Here is a 17,757-nt window from a genome sequence, read left to right as displayed (position 1 = left end):
AGAGAACTGAAGGGAAGATCAGCTCCCTGGAGCTTAGCTCAGTCACCCAGGAGAGGAAAATCTCTGCTAATTGCAAACAGCTGGACGTCCTGGCGAACAAAGTGGGACACGTGTAAGCCATTTAATGGCTGACTAACACTGCTGTTCCTATAGTTCGGCAGAATGCCCTCTTTGCCCTAATTCTGCCCTGCCGGTGTTCAGATGGTCCTAGGACAATTTGGAGAGATTTTGGTGGCACTAATTATATAGTGCTGCTAAAAGTCAATAGATAGTGGTCACCACTAAATGTATATGTCCCCTAAGGGAATAATTCTATAATTGCGCACATCTGTGTAGGTGCCCCAAGGCCATGTGATAGGTGCCTGTTCTAAAAAAAAAAACTGATGGTGTGCTTTGACAATTTTTGCATCTTGTCAGTGTGCTGCGAGATGAAAATGGTTGAAGATCACTGTCATGGACATTCTGTCAGCTGGAAGTTTTATTCCTGAGCAAAGCAACAACTCTTCAAGAGTTAAGTGATATTTCTTGGGAGCTGTGTTGCTGGTTTCTGGTTTCATTGTAAAAAAAAAAAAAGAAAACACAAATTTTATGGTTCAGTATCAGGCTTATTTTCGAAAGAGAAGGGCGCCCATCTTTCGACACAAATAGGGAGATGGGCGTCCTTCTCTCAGGGTCGCCTAAATCGTCATAATTGAAAGCCGATTTTGGGCGTCCCCAACTGCTTCCCGGCGCGGGGATGACCAAAGTTCCCATTTCCAGATCATTAATGAATATGTTAAATAGCATCAGACCCAGTACAGATCCTTAGGGCACTCTACTATTCAACCTTGTCCACTGAGAGGAGTGAGAGAACTGGGATGTCTAAATCCTGAGGAGGAAAAAGGAGGGAATTTCAGGCCTTATGATAGAGAAATTCTGAGCAAAATACCACAAATATTGCAGAATTTTGCAGAATGTTCAAAATTTTGTGCAGAATTACCTCAGGAGTAAACAAATAACAATAGTTTGTAATACCAGATTTGGGTAGTTTGATTTTGCATTGGCAGTGGAGTTTTCTTCTTCTGCCAATTTAACTTTGTTCTTCCTGGCACTGAAGTTGCTTCATTTATTTATTCTTCACTTGACAGCAAATTCCAGATTTGCAGCATTGGATTATAAAAGTGCTTATTCATCCTCAGCTCCTTTCTATATAGGGGTATCTTCTTTCCTTCCTGGGTTGATACTTTACTGGTTCTTTTTGACTGCCAGTTACTCAAGCTTTTACTGACTTTTAGAAGCAATGGACTTCCATTCTTGTAGTGACACTATTTACAGTTCAATGTTTGGCTCTGATTTCCTAATATAGGAGCCCTTTCTAATCTTGTGTTTTTCTTTCATGGTGAAATTCCCTTTTGGGATTTTAATGTACTATATTAGATTTCTTTCAGTCTCCGAAGACAAGCAGGCATAATATTCTCACATGTGGGTGATGTCATCCATGGAACCCGGTGCGGACACTGCCAAGTGCACTGTCACTTTAAATCTTTGAGGCAGTGCCCCCATTACGCATGTAAGAGTGCCTTCCCACCCGATGCTCGAGCATGGGACCAGCAGTACTATCGTTTTCCACGGAGCAGACAGGTTGTTGTTTTAAATCTCTCTTTAGCATGTCAAACTTTTTTGCCTTTTTGGTGCCTTCGCTTTTTCGGGATATTTTTTCTTTATCTTCTCTTTTTCCATACTAATTTCTTGAGTTTACTTGTTTTTTTTCACTTATTTTTCATTTTTCAGTTTTTGGTCTTTGGGGCCTCTGAGCCCATCTTTTGCCCGGAAAGCATTGACCGTTCTCGGGTACTCGACTACTCGAGCTCTCCATGTCATTAAGACTTTTGACCTTGTGCCTGTTATTTTTTCCTCCATGTCAATGAGCATGTCGAGTGGCTTTAAGAAGTGTGTAGCGCTATAGAAATAAGTAGTAGTATTCCATGCAATAGGACTACTTCAGGCACAGACCCCCATAACTGGTGTGTCCAGTACTCAAGTCCATGCATGCAAGCGAGGACCCTTAAAGCCCACAGAGTCCAACCTTAAAAACTTTTTGGTTCTGCATTGACATCGGCATTGCATTGAGCTTTGCAGAAGATTCAACACTTGACGTAGAACCTGCATCAGTGTCGCCGTTCTCTCGTGGAACTCAGGGCAGTGGTTCCTGTTCCAACGTCCGAAATTCGGACCGGTCGCTATTCCATTTACTTCGTGATGCCCCGAAAGGGAGGTTCTTTTCGGCCCATTCTCGATCTCCGAAAAATAAATCAGTTCTTGAGGGTGCAACATTTTCGCATGGAAACGTTGCGGTCAGTGATATCTGCAGTTTAGCCAGGAGAGTTCCTCATGGCTCTGGACCTCAAGGAGGCATATCTTCATATTCCCATTTGGCAGCAACATCAGCGGTACATTCGGTTTGCCATCCAGTTCAGGGTGCTTCTCTTTGGTCTTGCTACAGCTCCTCAAACTTTCTCCAAGGTCATGATGGTGGTGGTGGCGTGCCTAAGAAAGGAAGGGATCAGGGTTAATCCCTACCTCGACAACTGGTTGATTCGAGCGGACTCCATTCTAGAGAGCCGCAAGGCTACCGACCGGGTCATTTGTCTTTTGCAGTCGTTGGGCTGGGTGATCAATTTTTTCAAGAGTCAGTTGGCACCGACTCAGCAGCTGGACTACCTGGGGGTTCGTTTCGACACTGCGTTGGGGGGTGTTTTCCTCCCGGAGGAGTGTGTTCTCAAGCTTTGGTCTCAGATTTCCAGTCTTTTCCGGTTATCCAGTCCTCGAGCGTGGGACTATGTTCAGGTTCTCGGTTCCATGGCTGCGACATTGGAGGTGGTTCCCTGGGCCAGAGCTCATATGTGTCCACTCCAGGCTTTGCTTCTGAGCAGGTGGTCTCCGGTGTCTCAAGATTATCAATGCAGACTCCCTTGGTTCCCCAGTGCAAGGCGCAGTCTGGCGTGGTGGTCCCACAGTCCCCACTTGAGGAAGGGAGTTTCTCTGGCGTTCCCTCAGTGGGTGGTAGTAGTCACGGATGCCAGCCTGTTGAGTTGGGGGGCTCTTTGTTTTCAACGGTGTGCCCAGGGAACGTGGTCGGCGGGCGAGGCCCGTTGGCCGATCAGTCGCTTGAAACTCAGGGCAGTCTACAATGCTCTTCTGCAATTTCAGTCCTTGTTGGAGGGGAAGGAGGTCCGAGTGTTTTCGGACAATACGACAGCGGTGGCTTATATCAATCGACAGGGCGGCACTCGGAGTTCAGCCTTGGCCACAGAAGTGAGCCGTCTTCTCCTGTGGGCGGAGGCTCATCTGCAGTGCCTGTCAGCAGCGCACATTCGGGTATCAACAATGTGCATGCAGATTTCCTCAGCCGACACATCCTGGATCTGGCAGAATGGGAGTTGTCGGTGGAGGTATTTCAGTTGATCTGTCAGAAATGGGGAACGTCGGCGATGGACCTAATGGCGACTCAGAGCAACGCCAAAGTTCCTCTATTCTTCAGCAGAAGAAAGGAGCCCAAGTCTGCAGGGTTGGACGCTCTTCTTCAACCGTGGCCTGTCAGCATTCTTCTGTATGTGTTTCCTCCTTGGCCCTTAATCAGGCGGGTTCTTTTGAGGATCGCGCTTCACCCAGGCAGAGTCATTCTGGTGGCTCCGGATTGGCCTCAGCATCCCTGGTATGCAGATCTGGTACAATTTCTGGAGGAGCCACCCTTGTGGCTTCCAATCCTTCCAGATCTCCTTCATCATGGGCTAGTAAACATGGAGGATCCCTCCCACTTTGGTCTTACGGCCTGGCTATTGAGAGGTCGCGTTTAAGAAAAAAGGGCTATTCTGAGGTCATAGCTACTCTGTTGCAGGCTTGTAAGCGATCCACTTGGACAGCATACGCCTGTGTTTGGCGCACCTTCATCGCCTGGTGTAATGAGCTTGCGTGGTCTCCTTTTCAGGCTTCGGTGACTCAGCTCTTGGCATTTTTGCAAGACGGATTACAGAAAGGTTAGGCCTATAACTCGCTGTGAGTTCAGGTTGCAGCTCTGGCGTGTTTTCGGGGTAGAGTGTCAGGCTCTCATTTGGCGGTGCATCCAGACGTGGTTTGGTTTTTGCGTGGGGCTCTTCATTTACGCCCTCCTTTGCGTCAGCCTTGTCCGGCTTGGAACCTTAATTTAGTTCTTCGAGCATTGCAGAATCCTCCTTTTGAACCTTTACTTAAGGTGTCGGTTAAAGATCTCACCTTAAAGACAATATTTTTGGTGGCTGTAGCCTCTGCGCAGAGGATTTCCGAGATTCAAGACTTTTCATGTCGTGATCCTTTTTTGCAGTTCTGGGAAGCGGGAGTCACGTTGCGAACGGTGCCTTCTTTTTTGCCGAAGGTTGTCTTGGTTTTTCATCTCAATCAGCCTCTTTTTCTTCCTTTCAGGAAGAGGACTTTCCCGGGATATTTCGGAAGCTTCATCTTTTAGATGTGCGTCGCGTCCTCCTCCGCTACTTGGTGATGACTAATGTCTTTAGATGAACAGACCATTTGTTTGTCCTGCTTTCGGGTTCTCGTCGCGGACAAGCGGCTTCAAAACCGACTGTTGCCAGATGGCTAAAAGAAGCTATTTCTTCTGCGTATTTGTTAGCGGGAAGGATGGCGCCTGAACCTTTACGTGGGCATTCTACTAGAGCGCAGTTGGCTTCATGGGCGGAGTCGTCAGTCTTGTGTTTGCAAGAAATTTGTCGGGCGGCTACTTGGGCTTCTGTGCACTCTTTTTCCAAACATTATAGAGTGGACGTGGCAGGTAGATCCGATGCTTCCTTTGGAGCGGCGGTGTTGTCTAGAGCAGCGACGGTGTCCCTCCCTATCTAGAGACTGCTTTGGTACATCCCACCAGTTGATGGATTCATCTTCTGCCTGCGCTAAGGAAGGTGAAATTACGTCTTACCTGATCATTTTCTTTCCTTTAGTTGCAGCAGATGAATCCAACATCCCTCCCTGGTTTACCATCACGTCTTTGATCTATTCAGTCTGGAAGTTTGTTGTTCCTCTCTTTCCCAGTTGTTTGTTGTTTTACAGATTTAAGTGCCAATTTCAGGATTTGGAAACAGTTCATCTTCAGATTGTTATGCTTTGTTTTTATTTGTATTTATTTTATTTATTTTTGTTACATTTGTACCCCGCGCTTTCCCACTCATGGCAGGCTCAATGCGGCTTACATGGGGCAATGGAGGGTTAATTGACTTGCCCAGAGTCACAAGGAGCTGCCTGTGCCTGAAGTGGGTCTGTTTCTCTATTGGTGAGGAAGGTTTCCTGTTTGTCAAGGGCTTCTCTTGCTTTGTGATGAGACATATACTAGCTTACAGAGGGGCTGATTGTCCAATACCACTCATTTAAGTCAGTGATCTGTATCTGCACCTGCTGTTAGACAGATATAACCCACCAGTTCATGGATTCATCTGCTACAGCTAAATGAAAGACATAATTTTACTTTAATTTTGAAGAAGGAGGTTGATTCCCCTGATGCAATGTTTTAGCGAAATAGGGAACCCCTGTTGGGATTGGCATGTTGCAACTGTCTCTTCCATAGCGTCCCACAGATCAATCCAGAGATGAGTGGGTTATGTCCCCCTACCAGCAGGTGGAGATAGAACTTCAGAGATGCACTATATATGGACATGTGCAGCCATCTTAGTCTCAGTATTCTCTCTATCTCAGCAGGTGGATGGACATATCCTGTGCAGCTCTGGTTTGTTGCTGGCTCCTAGCCTGTTCCCTCAGGTTTAGTTGAGCTGGTGGTTATGGCGTGGCGCTACCGTGATGGCCTATTGGGGTACACCTGGTGGTGCCAGGTCCCTCCCCCCCACCCTTCTGTTCTCCTCAGGGGTTCCTGTGTTCTCCTCCTCTTTAAAAAAAAACAAAAACAACCCCCCCCCCCAAAGAAAAAAGAAAAAAAAAAACAGGAAAGCACCACCCTTGACTGTGAATCTGTCTGCTACATTCCTGTAAGATTTGTTATACTTTTCTAATCTTTGCTAGCTGGGGCTCTCCCTGTAGCCTTGTCTGCTATTTTTAGCTTCCCTTCTGTGGAGGCACGGGTGGTATGGCTTTCCCTCTGGGTGCTGTCTTGGTAGCGATTCGGGGAGGCCTTTCTCTTAGTGGCAGTAGTTCTTAACGGGCTCTGTTTTTGTCCCGCACTTTGTTTCTCGTCTGGGTCTCAGTTTTCTGCCGCTGCAGCCGGCATTAGAGGGAGCAACTTCAGGGGAGTTGTGTTTTTTTTCAGCTTTTGTCTTTTTGTTTAGGTGGCGGGCTTTGGAGTTCAGACCGCGGTCGGCAGAGGCCGTGCTCGGTTCGTCATTCCTGCGCTTTTATGTGAAGCGGTTGCCTTCCTAACGGCCCTTCTCGGGTGTTTGGGGAAATGTTTCCAGAACAGGAGAACGATTCTGTTCCTGGTGGGGGCAGTTGGTAGCCATAGGACCTTGGTACCTGGCAGGATGGTATGCCAAGGACAGTTTGTTTGTGGTACCACGCTGTTTGTGGGCAGGTTTCTCTCCTGTTTTGGCAAACCCCATTTCTCTCTCTACTGTCCTACACAGGCAGTCTGAGGCTAGATGTTACTACGGTCTTCGATGCGTGGATAGGAGGATTCGGCGGTGCCAGGTTGTGAAGGGAGCGCGCTTGTCTTTCGGTGGGCTCCGTGGCGGTGGCTCACCGTCAGCTGCCATCTTGTTGGTGCTTCTTGCTTGTTCGGTACAGGTGGTAGCCACAGCCAGAGTTCCTCCGGGTCGCGAGTGAGGCTTGCAGGGTTGCTGTGTGTCTCACTGCCACAGATAACCAGTTCATGAGTGGCTTGAGTTAATTTTTATTCCCTTTGGCTGGGGCCTTTTGGCTTTCAGCTATGCACAATGCGCTGCACTGGGGCACTCGGCTATGCCCAGTATGCTGGTCTGCACCAGGCCTTGCTCTGTTTTTGTTTCTTAGGCACTTCAGAGGGCAGTTTTGCATGTGCTGTAGTGGGCCTCTTAGATGTTGGGGATGGGTCTCCTGCCGTTCCCTGTCTGGGGGGCAGCTCTTCCTGGTCCCTAGCTAATTCTGTGAGCAGGGGTGCTGTGAGGAATGCATCCCTGGTTTTGGGTTTCTCTGCTCTCGCCTCTACCCTGTTGGGATTCTTTTATTGAAGTGTAAGGCTTTTTCCACAGGGTCTGGTGTTCCTGGTATTTTCCTTGGCCCCTTGCTCTCGGGGACAGGTACTCTCTCTTTCCTGGGGTCAGTAGGGCAGGTCCCAGTGCCCGTGCTGTTGCATTGACAGTGCTGACGTGCAAATTCTGGTTAATGGACACTTAGCCACTTGGAGTCTCATGTTTTTGTTTTGCAGACTTGGTTTTTGGCACATTTTCCTATTTATCCCACAGGGGGCGTTCTTTGAGTGTTTTTAAGCTATGTTTCCTGTGCCCTGCAAGGGGTTTTTGGTTGTGCCCTTTACCTTGCAGCCCCAGCTGGTGCAGTTTCTTAGGGGCTGTGCAGGCTTCCTTGGAGGGCTCTAGTCTGCACTGATTTTGTTCCTCAGGGGTTTGGATTTCTTAGGGATGCAGTTGCGTTCCCTTGGCTGCTGGTGGCAGCATCTTAGTTTCCTGGGTTTCGACAGTCTTTGGTCTGTCGGTGCTCCTTTTCCTGGGGCGGATCATCCCGGTAGTGCCATCTGCCACCTTTCTGGTAGTCTGTTTTGTGCAAGGTACATGGTATGCCACGGCTGAGTTGTCTCCAGGAGTCTCCAGCTTCCTTGGTCACCTCGGTGGGTGGCGTCCTGGTGGGATCCACAGGGACAATATTGTTTTATGGGGCGTAGTAGCCCTAGCTGTGCTTGTTCGCCTCCCTGTTCCCAGGTGGCTCTGCCAGACTCCGTCTTTGATCGTGGAGACTTGTGCCTCCCCGTCTTCTGCAGTGTTTGAACTTCACCTTATTTTTTGTTCCTTTGTGGCTGGTAAACAATGCTCTGTCTTTGGATGTCAGGCCTCGCCCAGTCTTGGACTTCGGGCCTCGCCCAGTCTTTGTATTTCCATCCTCGCCCAATCTTTGCATTTCCATCCTCGCCCAATCTTTGGAAGTCCAGTGGTAGTCGGGCCCTGTCTCGTTTTTGGATGTCGGGCCCTGTCCGTTTTTTGGATGTTGGGCCCAGCCCAGTTTTTCAAAAGTCGGGCCTGGCCCCTGACTTTGATTGTTGGGCCTCGCCCCCGTCTTTGGACGTTGGGGCCTTGTCCCATCTTTGGACATCGGACATTGCCTCATCTCAGGACTTGCCCTGTCTTGGGACATTGGGGCTGGCCCTGTCTTTGGTCGTCGGGGTTTGCCCATCTTTGGACATTGGGTCTTGTTCTGTTTTCGGATGTTGGGCCTTTCATGGTTTTTGGACATCCACCTTTGCATGATCAATGGACATTGGGCCCTGCCTGTCTGTGGATGTTGCGCCTTGCCCCGTCTTTGGATGGCGGGACTTACCCGTCCTTGATGTCCTTCTCTCTGCCTTTCGGCGACAGGTTGCTTCCACCTCTGGCCCTCGTGCCTAGCACCCTCTTGACATGGCGTGTCTTGCTCCGATTTTGGACGTTGAGCTTTATTGCATTTTAGGGCATCACGTGTGGCTCTGTCGTAACCTGTTGCACCTCGCGGTTTCTTAGGGTGACTGGCCTCGACGTTTGGGAAGCGAACCTCGACGTGGTTCGGGGAAGCGAACCTTGCTCCTGCTGCGGCTGTCGAGCCTCATTCTGTTGCTGGACATCGAGTTTGACTCAGGCTGTGGCCGTCAAGCTTCTCAGTCTCTGAATGGAGAGCCTTGCTCCGCATGAGGCGTTAGGCTTAACGACCAGAGAAAGACCTTCTCCAGCTGCAGCTGTCGAGCGTAGAGTCATCTCTGGCCTTAGCGCCATGCTCCATCCCTGGACTTCAGGCCTTGTTCAGTCTCTGCCTGGCGGCCTTTCTTCATCCCTGGATGTAGGGCCCTGCTCTGACTGATGTCAAGCTTGTTGCATTTCTGGATATAGAGCTGTGCTCCGTCCCCGGATGTTGAGCCAGTTTTTTGTCTATAGACGACTCTCCTTGCTTATCTTTGGACGGTGAGCCTTATCTCTACTCGAGCAGTCACTCAATTGCCACTCCTTTGCTGGATGTGCAGCATTCCTACTTGCTGAGTGACAGGCCTCGATACTGCACTGAGGCTGACATCGTCTCTGGGTTCCGAGGCAAGTGCAGCCAGATGAGGTCTGCACTACCCGTCTATGGTGCATGGATCGGGCTACGTCTCGGGATGCCCAGCATCACTGTGTTCGGCTGGTCGGCTCTTCCTCTGCCATTGGTTGCCGAGGCTTATCCAGTTGTGATTGCTGGATGAAACCAGGGCACAGAGGAGTTCTCTTGCTGGCCTTGGCTGTATCACGTTCTGCTCTGTTGGATACTTGGTCTTGCTCTGTCTGTCACGTCTAGTCTGACTGTTTGGGAATACGCTCTGGCCCAGTCTCTGGAGGCTTCCATTCTTCTAGCTCCGAGACCAAGCCTTCTCCCTTGTCCAGGCTCTGCTTGTTCACATGTTCCAGGTGCTACTGGCTCATTTTGGTAGGTTGCAATGGCGCTGTGTCCTGGGAGTCTAGTTTTTTTTCTCTCTCTCTCTCTCTCGAGTTTTCCGCTGTTCTTGGTTTCTGGCCTTGTTCGGTCTTTACCAGGTTGGCCAACCTTTGGCTCAGTTTCTCACCTGGATCTATTGTTGGCTGTTCGGCATGGGTCCTCTGTCGGGACTAGCTGTTCTCTGGCGAGTGGGTCTTGCCTTCTTGCCAGACATTGCACTGGAAGCCGCCTATGGCGTTGATTCTGGTTATGGCTCGTGGGCCTTTGATCCTTGTGGAGGACTGTGGGTTCTCTCCCTGTGTTTTGGCTGATTGATGTCCTCGGTTAAACCTCTGGGGAGTGACTTGGGCATTTTCTCAAGCTCTAGATAGTGCTGTTCCTACGGACAATTCAATCCACAGTTCTGGCTGCTGTTCCTGGTATAGTAATGAGTGGGCACGGCAGTAGTCGTTCCTGTTGTTCAGATGGGACCGGTCTTGGGCTCTAGGGCCTTCTGGTTCTTGTCTTTTTCTTTGTCTGTCATAGCTTCTTCCTTTTCGGGATGAGGCATTGGTAGAGGCCATCAGAGGCTGGCCTTTTAACTGCAGCTTTGAGATCTGCGATGCTCTCGACTCGGAAGTTTGGGTTGCCTTCTGAGCTGGTTGTCGCATGTTCTTGGTCCTTGACTTGAGGTATCGAGTCTTGTGGCTTACAGAGCCTTCTTTCAGTCAGTGACTGGATCGGGTTCCCTTCTCATGCCTGTTGTTGAGTTTCCCCTTTTTCCTTATAGAGGATGTTTTTTTGGCTCATTTTGAAGGTCTTTATCCGATTCCTGTCTCGGGGTCCAGTTCCAACAAGGATGTTTGGACTTTGGCCTGTCTTGGGGATCCCACCCTACTTGGGGACTGCTTTTGTACATCCCACTCGTCTCTGGATTGATCTGTGGGACGCTGTGGAAGGTAAAATTAGTTATTACCTGATAATTTTCTTTCCATTAGTCCCAACAGATCAATCCAGAGGCCCACCCTTTCCTGTTCCTGTCTGAGTGTTTCTCGCTGTTTATGGAGGGATATTTTCTTCCTGTTTTTGGTTCCTTTAGGTTCCTATAGTATTTTGAAAATACTATAAATACAAATCACAACAAAACACAGATACAAACAAAAATACATACAGAAAACAATCCTAACGGTTCCTTTAAAAACATAATTGCCATTATATGATAATTTGGCTAGCGCCCGTTTCATTTGTTTGAGAAATGGGCCTTTTTTACTAGTAAAGCAATAATTCTCTCTCCCCTCTCCTCCATCCATGTCCAGCATTTCTCCTCTCCCCGCCAAACCCCTCCATCCTTCCATGTCCAGCAATTCTCCTCTATCTCCTGCTCTCCTCTCCATCCATTTCCAGCACTTCTCCTCTCTCCCCTCCCATCCATGTCCAGCGAATCTCCTCTGCCCCCTGTCCTCCCCTGCCAACCATGTCCAGCGAATCTCTCTTTGCTGACCTCCCCTCCCATCCATGTCCAGTATGTCTCCTCTGCCCGCCGTCCTCCCCTCTCATCCATGTCCAGCGATTGTCCTCTCCTGCCATCCATGTCCAGCGATTCTCCTCTCTCCCCTGCTCTCCCCTCCTATCCATGTCCAGCGATTCTCCTCTTCCCTGTCCTCCCCTCCCATCCATGTCCAGCGATTCTCCTCTCTCCCCTGTCCTCCCCTCCCATCCATGTCCAGCGATTCTCCTCTCTCCCCTGTCCTCCCCTCCCATCCATGTCCAGCGATTCTCCTATCTCCCCTGTCCTCCCCTCCCATCCATGTCCAGCGATTCTCCTATCTCCCCTGTCCTTCCCTGCCATTCATGTCCAGCGATTCTCCTATCTCCCCTGTCCTCCCCTGCCATTCATGTCCAGCGATTCTCCTCTCTCGCCTGTCCTCCCCTGCCATCCATGTCCAGCAATTCTCCTCTCCCCTGTCCTCCCCTCCCATTCATGTCCAGCGATTCTCCTCTCTCCCCTGTCCTCCCCTGCCATTCATGTCCAGCGATTCTTCTCTCTCCCCTGTCCTCCTATCCATGTCCAGCGATTCTCCTCTCTCCCCTGCCCTTTCCTCCTATCCATGTCCAGCGATTCTCCTCTTCCCTGTCCTCCCCTCCCATCCATGTCCAGCGATTCTCCTCTTCCCTGTCCTCCCCTCCCATCCATGTCCAGCGATTCTCCTTTCTCCCCTGCCTTCTCGCTCCCTTCCGTTCATGCACCCATGCTCCCTGAGTTGAAATCTTTTGTTTACCCTAAGTTGCGGCTAACTGGCAGTGAAAGCAGCAGGCAGGCAGGTTCACTTCCTTGTTGCTTCCCTTCTCTCTCAGCGCGTCCCGCCCTTGCAGAAAGGGAATTACATCAGAGGAAGTTGGGATGCACTGAGAGGGAAGGGAAGCGACGAGGATGCCGAACCTGCCTGCCTGCTGCTTTCACTGCAACTTCAGGTAAACAAAAGATTTCAACTCAGGGTGCACGAACGGAAGGGAGCGGGCAGGTGAGCTGGACCTCAGAAAAAAGGTGCCGCAAAAAAAGCACTGGTTATATGATAAAATAATTAGATAAATACATACTTGCAATCCATTTAGATTTAAAGGCTAAAGGGCCCTTTTCCTAAGCCACGCTAAAAAATGGCCATGCGCTGTTTCTAGCGCTTGGGTTTATAGCATGCTGTGGCGGTAAAATGGCTGCGTTTGTATTTTGTCCCGTAATGGCCATGCGCAAATTTCCCAATTAGTATGTGGCCATTACCGTGGAAGTCCTTACTGCCACCTATTTTCTAGGCGGTAAAGGCTCCTGTGCTAATCGGGCAGCACGCGGCAATATACCCATGCTACCCTAGACACGCCTCCCATTAGTATGCACTAATTGACACACTGCTGCGGGATGCCTCAGTGCATCCCACGACAGTGATTTTTGGCACATGGTAGTCACGCACTAGTGCCTACTGTGGCTTGCTAAAAGGGCCCCTAATTCTTTTGGACTATGGGCATAGGTTCTATAAATGGTACTGAAAAATGTAAGCACTGAGCACTATTCTATTAAGGATCCATGTCCTTTATAGAATAGTGCTTGGCGCATAAACGACACCTAACTTTAGATGCCAACAACAGTGAAAGCGGGTGTAAATGCCAATCAAGTCTGTAAGAATGTGAGTAAATTCTGGGAATGCCCCTGTCCATGACCTCTTGAAATTACATGCTATAGGAGTTCCACGCATTATGGAATACAAAGGAATACAATGAGAGCATAACTCCCAATTAATGCAAATAATTGGTTGTTAGGAGCCAATTATTGGTGCTGATCAGCTCATTAATGCAATTAAGTTGTGTGCATAAATCTGCTATGTTAATTGATTTGCACAAGCAACTTTGGTCACCATATATGGAATCTGGGGGATAGTGTGTAAAGGTATATAACTTAATAATATCTCACATATTTAGAGATGATGTGTATATTCATGATGCAAATAGATTTGTAAATAATAGACCGGAAACACCTATTAGTTTTTCTGATGGAAATAATTTCTATAACTATCACCTATAAGAACCTGGCTAAACATTCAGCATATTTTTATAATGAAAATATATAATACTAGTAAAAATGGCCCGTTTCTGGCGCCGATGAAACGGGCGCTAGTGGGCACGGGACTCCCTTCCCCTCCCCTTACGGTACCTGTTCCGTCGGCCCAGGAAAGAAAGAGCCCCCTCTTTCCTCTCGTAGCGGTGGCTTCCTTGCTGCATGGTGTGGGAGTCCGGCTCCCGGCATTTCAAAATGGCCGCCGAGAGTTGAAGTCTCACGAGGTAGCTTGAACTCTCGGTGGCCATTTTGAAACGCCGAGAGCCGGACTCCCACACCATGCAGCAAGGAAGCCACCGCTACGGGAGGAAAAAGGGGGCTCTTTCTTTCCTGGGCCGACGGAACAGGTACCTCTAGACCACCAGGGAGACACGCGTAAGGGGAGGGAGGTTGGTGAGGTTAAGCGTGTGCTACCATGGGCGGGGCTATTTGGCGAAAGGGGCGGGGTTCATGTGCACGTCAGCGGCGGCTGGGATTTGTTGGAAGGGGAGGAGTAGGAAAATACTGCTCTCCGTGCATTAATTTGTTTTCATGTTCCGCCCTCGATGTCATCACGTGTGACGCGAGGGCGGGGCATGAAGATGTGGTGGCTTCACCACCATGAAACCACGAACCGGTGTGTGAGTGACTTCAGTGACATCAGTGTCCTCAGAACGTTGAGGCTGCATTTTATTATGGTAGATATGTAAATTGAAAAAGCATGGAGTGAGATGGACAGAAAAGAAAGAGGGAAAGGGGAAAAGAGGGGATAAGAAATGGGGGAGGGGAGAGGGGAAATAAAATTAGAAGCCACTTTTGTTATGAAAAACAGAGGTAGTTTGTTTCCTTCCTTCCTAAGTTCTAAAGATAGAGCCAATGTAGTTAAACATGTTATCTAGCTGACACCAACTTCAAATGGAGGGGAAAGATGTAACAATCCCATCAGAGATGACTAGAGAGATCTAGCTGATGTATATGGTACTGGAACTTTAAGCTGTCAATTTACTGTCCATATATGTTATATATTTTTTATATGATATTCATGTATTATTATTGTTATTCTTGTTAGACTCCTGATGCAGGCCTGATAAGCCGAAACACAGCTATGTCGAGTCTCACTTACCGATTTTAATTGTTTTTAATTGGATGGCCAATAAAGTAACACCTATGGACCAAACATAGGATTTTAAACCTAATTCTTGCTTCCATAGGAAGCCAGTAGTATTTAATCAACAGAGTACCATAGTTATACTTTTTTTTGGCCAGTAATATGAATGCAGCATTCTGAACACATGCCCCAGCCCGTACTCTGTCTGACTAGACCTTGGACAACATGATGTTATAGGGGCCAATCTTCATATTTTCACCAGTGATCCATTCAGTCCTAGCTATGCTACTGCTCCCATTGTCCACTTTTTGACTCTCCTCCCCTTTCTGTATTCTCCCTCTTCCACACTACTTTCCCCCCTCTTTTCCAACTAGTCGTCTCTCACTTTGCCAACCACTATTTTCTTGTTTGGCTCTGGTGTTTTATATTTTCACGTGTTCCGACTGTTCACAGTTCTAACTTTCACTATCTATAAATCCAGCAGTACATCAGAGATATCATAGATACAGAAAGGGAGTTGCTAAACAGGGTTCATAATGTTTAATGCTAACTAAATAGTAATTGGTTTAAAGTACTTTATTTTCTTTTTATTACTTCTTTACATATTGATGAATAGATAATATTCTTACTGGAAGTAACCACATTTGAATAAAAAAATGATTCATTTTAAGACTGCTAGCTTTGTAGTTTGTTCATCATTCGTTGATTTGAGCAGAAAAGCGATGAGCTAAATATAAATCATACAGTCATTTTACATCACATCTTCCTGCATTAACAGAGGTTTATATTTTTCTCTCTACAGATTGGTGATATCCAAACCTTACCTCTGTCTGGGCATGTAGGCTTTGACAGCTTACCCCAACAGCTGGTCAATAAACGCATCAGTCAAGGATTCTGCTTTAATATTCTCTGTATTGGTAAGTAATGTAGCCAAACTCTCCCAATATCAATCAAAAAGCAAGCTAGACAGGGCCTATTAATTTACCCACATTCACTATTCTCAATTCCACAATGCAGAGACAGCTAAACAGAAAATTAAACACTAAGGGGCCCTTTTATAAAGCCGCAGTAAGGTTACCACGGCAGTGGAGCCCAGCGGTACTCCCAGTGTGTGCCACGCCCCATTTCTGGCTCTCTGAAATTATTTTTATTTTTTTTAGTGCCAGGGGCTTACCCAGCGGTAATCGGGCAGCATCTTTCACTGCCCAGTTACTGCCAGGTTAGCGTGGGAGCCCTTACCACCTCCTAAAGAGGAGGCGGTAAGGGCGCCCCCCAGGAAATGGCCGTTTGGCAAGTACTTAACTTACTGCATGGCCATTTCCTTTTTTATTATTATTTATTTTTTAATCTCCTTTTACCCGTTGCCTATGCCACCACAGGGCTTCTTTTACATCAGCTTGGTAAAAGGACCCCTAAGACAGAGAAAAAAGCCTCAGAGCCCCACCTCTAGCAGTACATTTTAGTGAGGCTTTATAGACAATTACTTCATAGGTATAAAAATCCCCTTGAATGATTTACACTCAGCTCTGTGCAATGCGGAAATAACAGTGAAAAAAAATCACAAGTTATATTTCTGTTTCTGATCTGCTTGAAGACTTGGCCAGCATTTTGCTGAACTGCTTCAAGGATTACAGGGGCCAATCTTAGCAATTACTGCATTCATTGAACAACAGAAAGATAAACTTAATCACTACCTTCTTGCTTAACCTTTTAAATATCTACATGTGCCAAACTTACTGTTACGTGAAAATCGAAATAAACAAAACAGCGAAGATGACTAATAAAAACAACACCAAAAATAAAATATATATATAAAAAATGTATTAAAAAAGATGACACTTCAAATATGAAAACTAAAAATATTTATTATAAAAACAAAGCAAAAGACAGGAGAACAGGACTCGACACAGCTGTGTTTCGGCCGGTAAGGCCTGCGTCAGGAGTCTTCTCACCATATAAAGTGTTTTTCTCTAATTCTATAGCGGATGTTTTTAAATTGATATGTAGAACAGCTTGTAAGTGAATTGTATGAAGAACGTCTGTATGAACAACTCTCCAGTTGTCTCTTCAGGGAACTTGTGGTGCTAAAAAATCACTCGAAACAATATAGACCGGAGCTGCTCAAGTTGGCATCTCGCATCTATGAAATCTTGTTTCGAGTGGGAGGGTCATGGACGTTTTGGGGCAGATCAGCGGCCTCTCTTCTTGCAGTCTCCTTGTTGAAAGGAAACAAAGGTGGTCAAGGTTCAGGCCACCATAGATTCCTTCCTGGCACTGCAAGCCATTAAGGCAGATACTCCTTCTACTTCACTGTAGCATGGAATGTTGCCACGATTTGGGCTTCTGCCAGGTACTTGTGACCTGGCTTAGCCACTGTTGGAAATAGGATACTTGGCTAGGTGGACAATTGGTCTGACCCAGTATGGCTACTCTTATGTAAGAAAGGGACCTTTTGCCCAGTCTTAGATCTCAAAGGTTTAAACCGCTGACTCTGAGTGTCATGCTTTCGCATGGAGACACTATGAGCAGACATAGCCTTGGTTCAAGCGGGAGAATTTCTTGGTCTCAAGGAGGCATACTTGCATATACCTATATGGCTACCGCATCAGAAGTTTTTACATTTTACGTTGCTGGGCCATCACTTCCAGTTCAGGGCTTTGCCCTTTGGTCTTGCCATTGCTCCAAGAACGTTTGCCAAGGTTATGGTGCTGGTGGCAGCCTTCCTTTGGTGCCAGGGAATCAGAGTTACCCGTATTTCAACAATTGGCTCATTCTTGTATCGTCTTATTCGGATAGTGTGGTGGCAACAGACAAAGTTGTCTGTCTTCTGAAGTTGGGTTGTTTGATCAATTTCAAGCAGAGCAGACTAACTCCATTGCAGACCCTGAAGATTCTGGGCGTTCCTCTCCTGTGCTGTGTTAAATAGATCTTCCCCATGGAACACAGGAGGTCAAAGCTGGTTCGACAGATTTGTCATTTCCTCAGTCAGGGCAGGCCCAGGATCTGGGACTGCATTCAGGTTCTGGGGTCAGTGACAGTGGCGATGGAAGTGATGCATTGGCCAAGGGCTCATATGTGGCTATTACAGGAATCTCTTCTCAGCTGCTGGTCTCTGGTGTCACAGAAGTACAATCTTCATCTTTCTTGGATGCTGGTTGCCAGACAGAGTATGTAGTGGTAGTTGTCACCTAGGCAATTGATCGTTGGAGCTCCCTTTCCAATAATACAATGGGAGGTAGTGACAGTGGATGCCAGCAAGTCGGGTTGGGGAGCTCATTGCATGTACCATCTGGCACAGGGCACCTGGATGGAACAGGAGTCTCAGTGGTAGATAAATCACTTGGAACTCAAGGCAGTGTGGAATGCCTTATGCAACATTGCTTCCTTTCTGGCAGGGGCACTGGTCCGAGTTTTCTCTGATAATGCGACAGTGGTGGATTATATCAACAAGCAAGGTGGGACCCATAGCCATCCA

The 17,757-nt window shown here is 47.6% G+C and overlaps 1 protein-coding gene across 1 annotated transcript in view; it reads left to right on the top strand.

Moving 5' to 3' along the window:
* Window positions 1-17,757, top strand: part of SEPTIN10 (septin 10) — a 188,133-nt gene that overhangs the window by 62,998 nt on the left and 107,378 nt on the right. Inside the window, exon 2 of the mRNA XM_030201482.1 lies at window positions 15,085-15,199. Coding sequence (XP_030057342.1) covers window positions 15,085-15,199 — 115 coding nt within the window. The remainder of the gene's footprint in view (window positions 1-15,084; window positions 15,200-17,757) is intronic.

This window comes from Microcaecilia unicolor, chromosome 4, assembly GCF_901765095.1.
Source record: "Microcaecilia unicolor chromosome 4, aMicUni1.1, whole genome shotgun sequence".
NCBI classification, from domain to species: Eukaryota; Metazoa; Chordata; class Amphibia; order Gymnophiona; family Siphonopidae; genus Microcaecilia; species Microcaecilia unicolor.
Note: the sequence above shows the minus strand (reverse complement) of the source record. Positions and strands in the feature narration are given on the sequence as shown.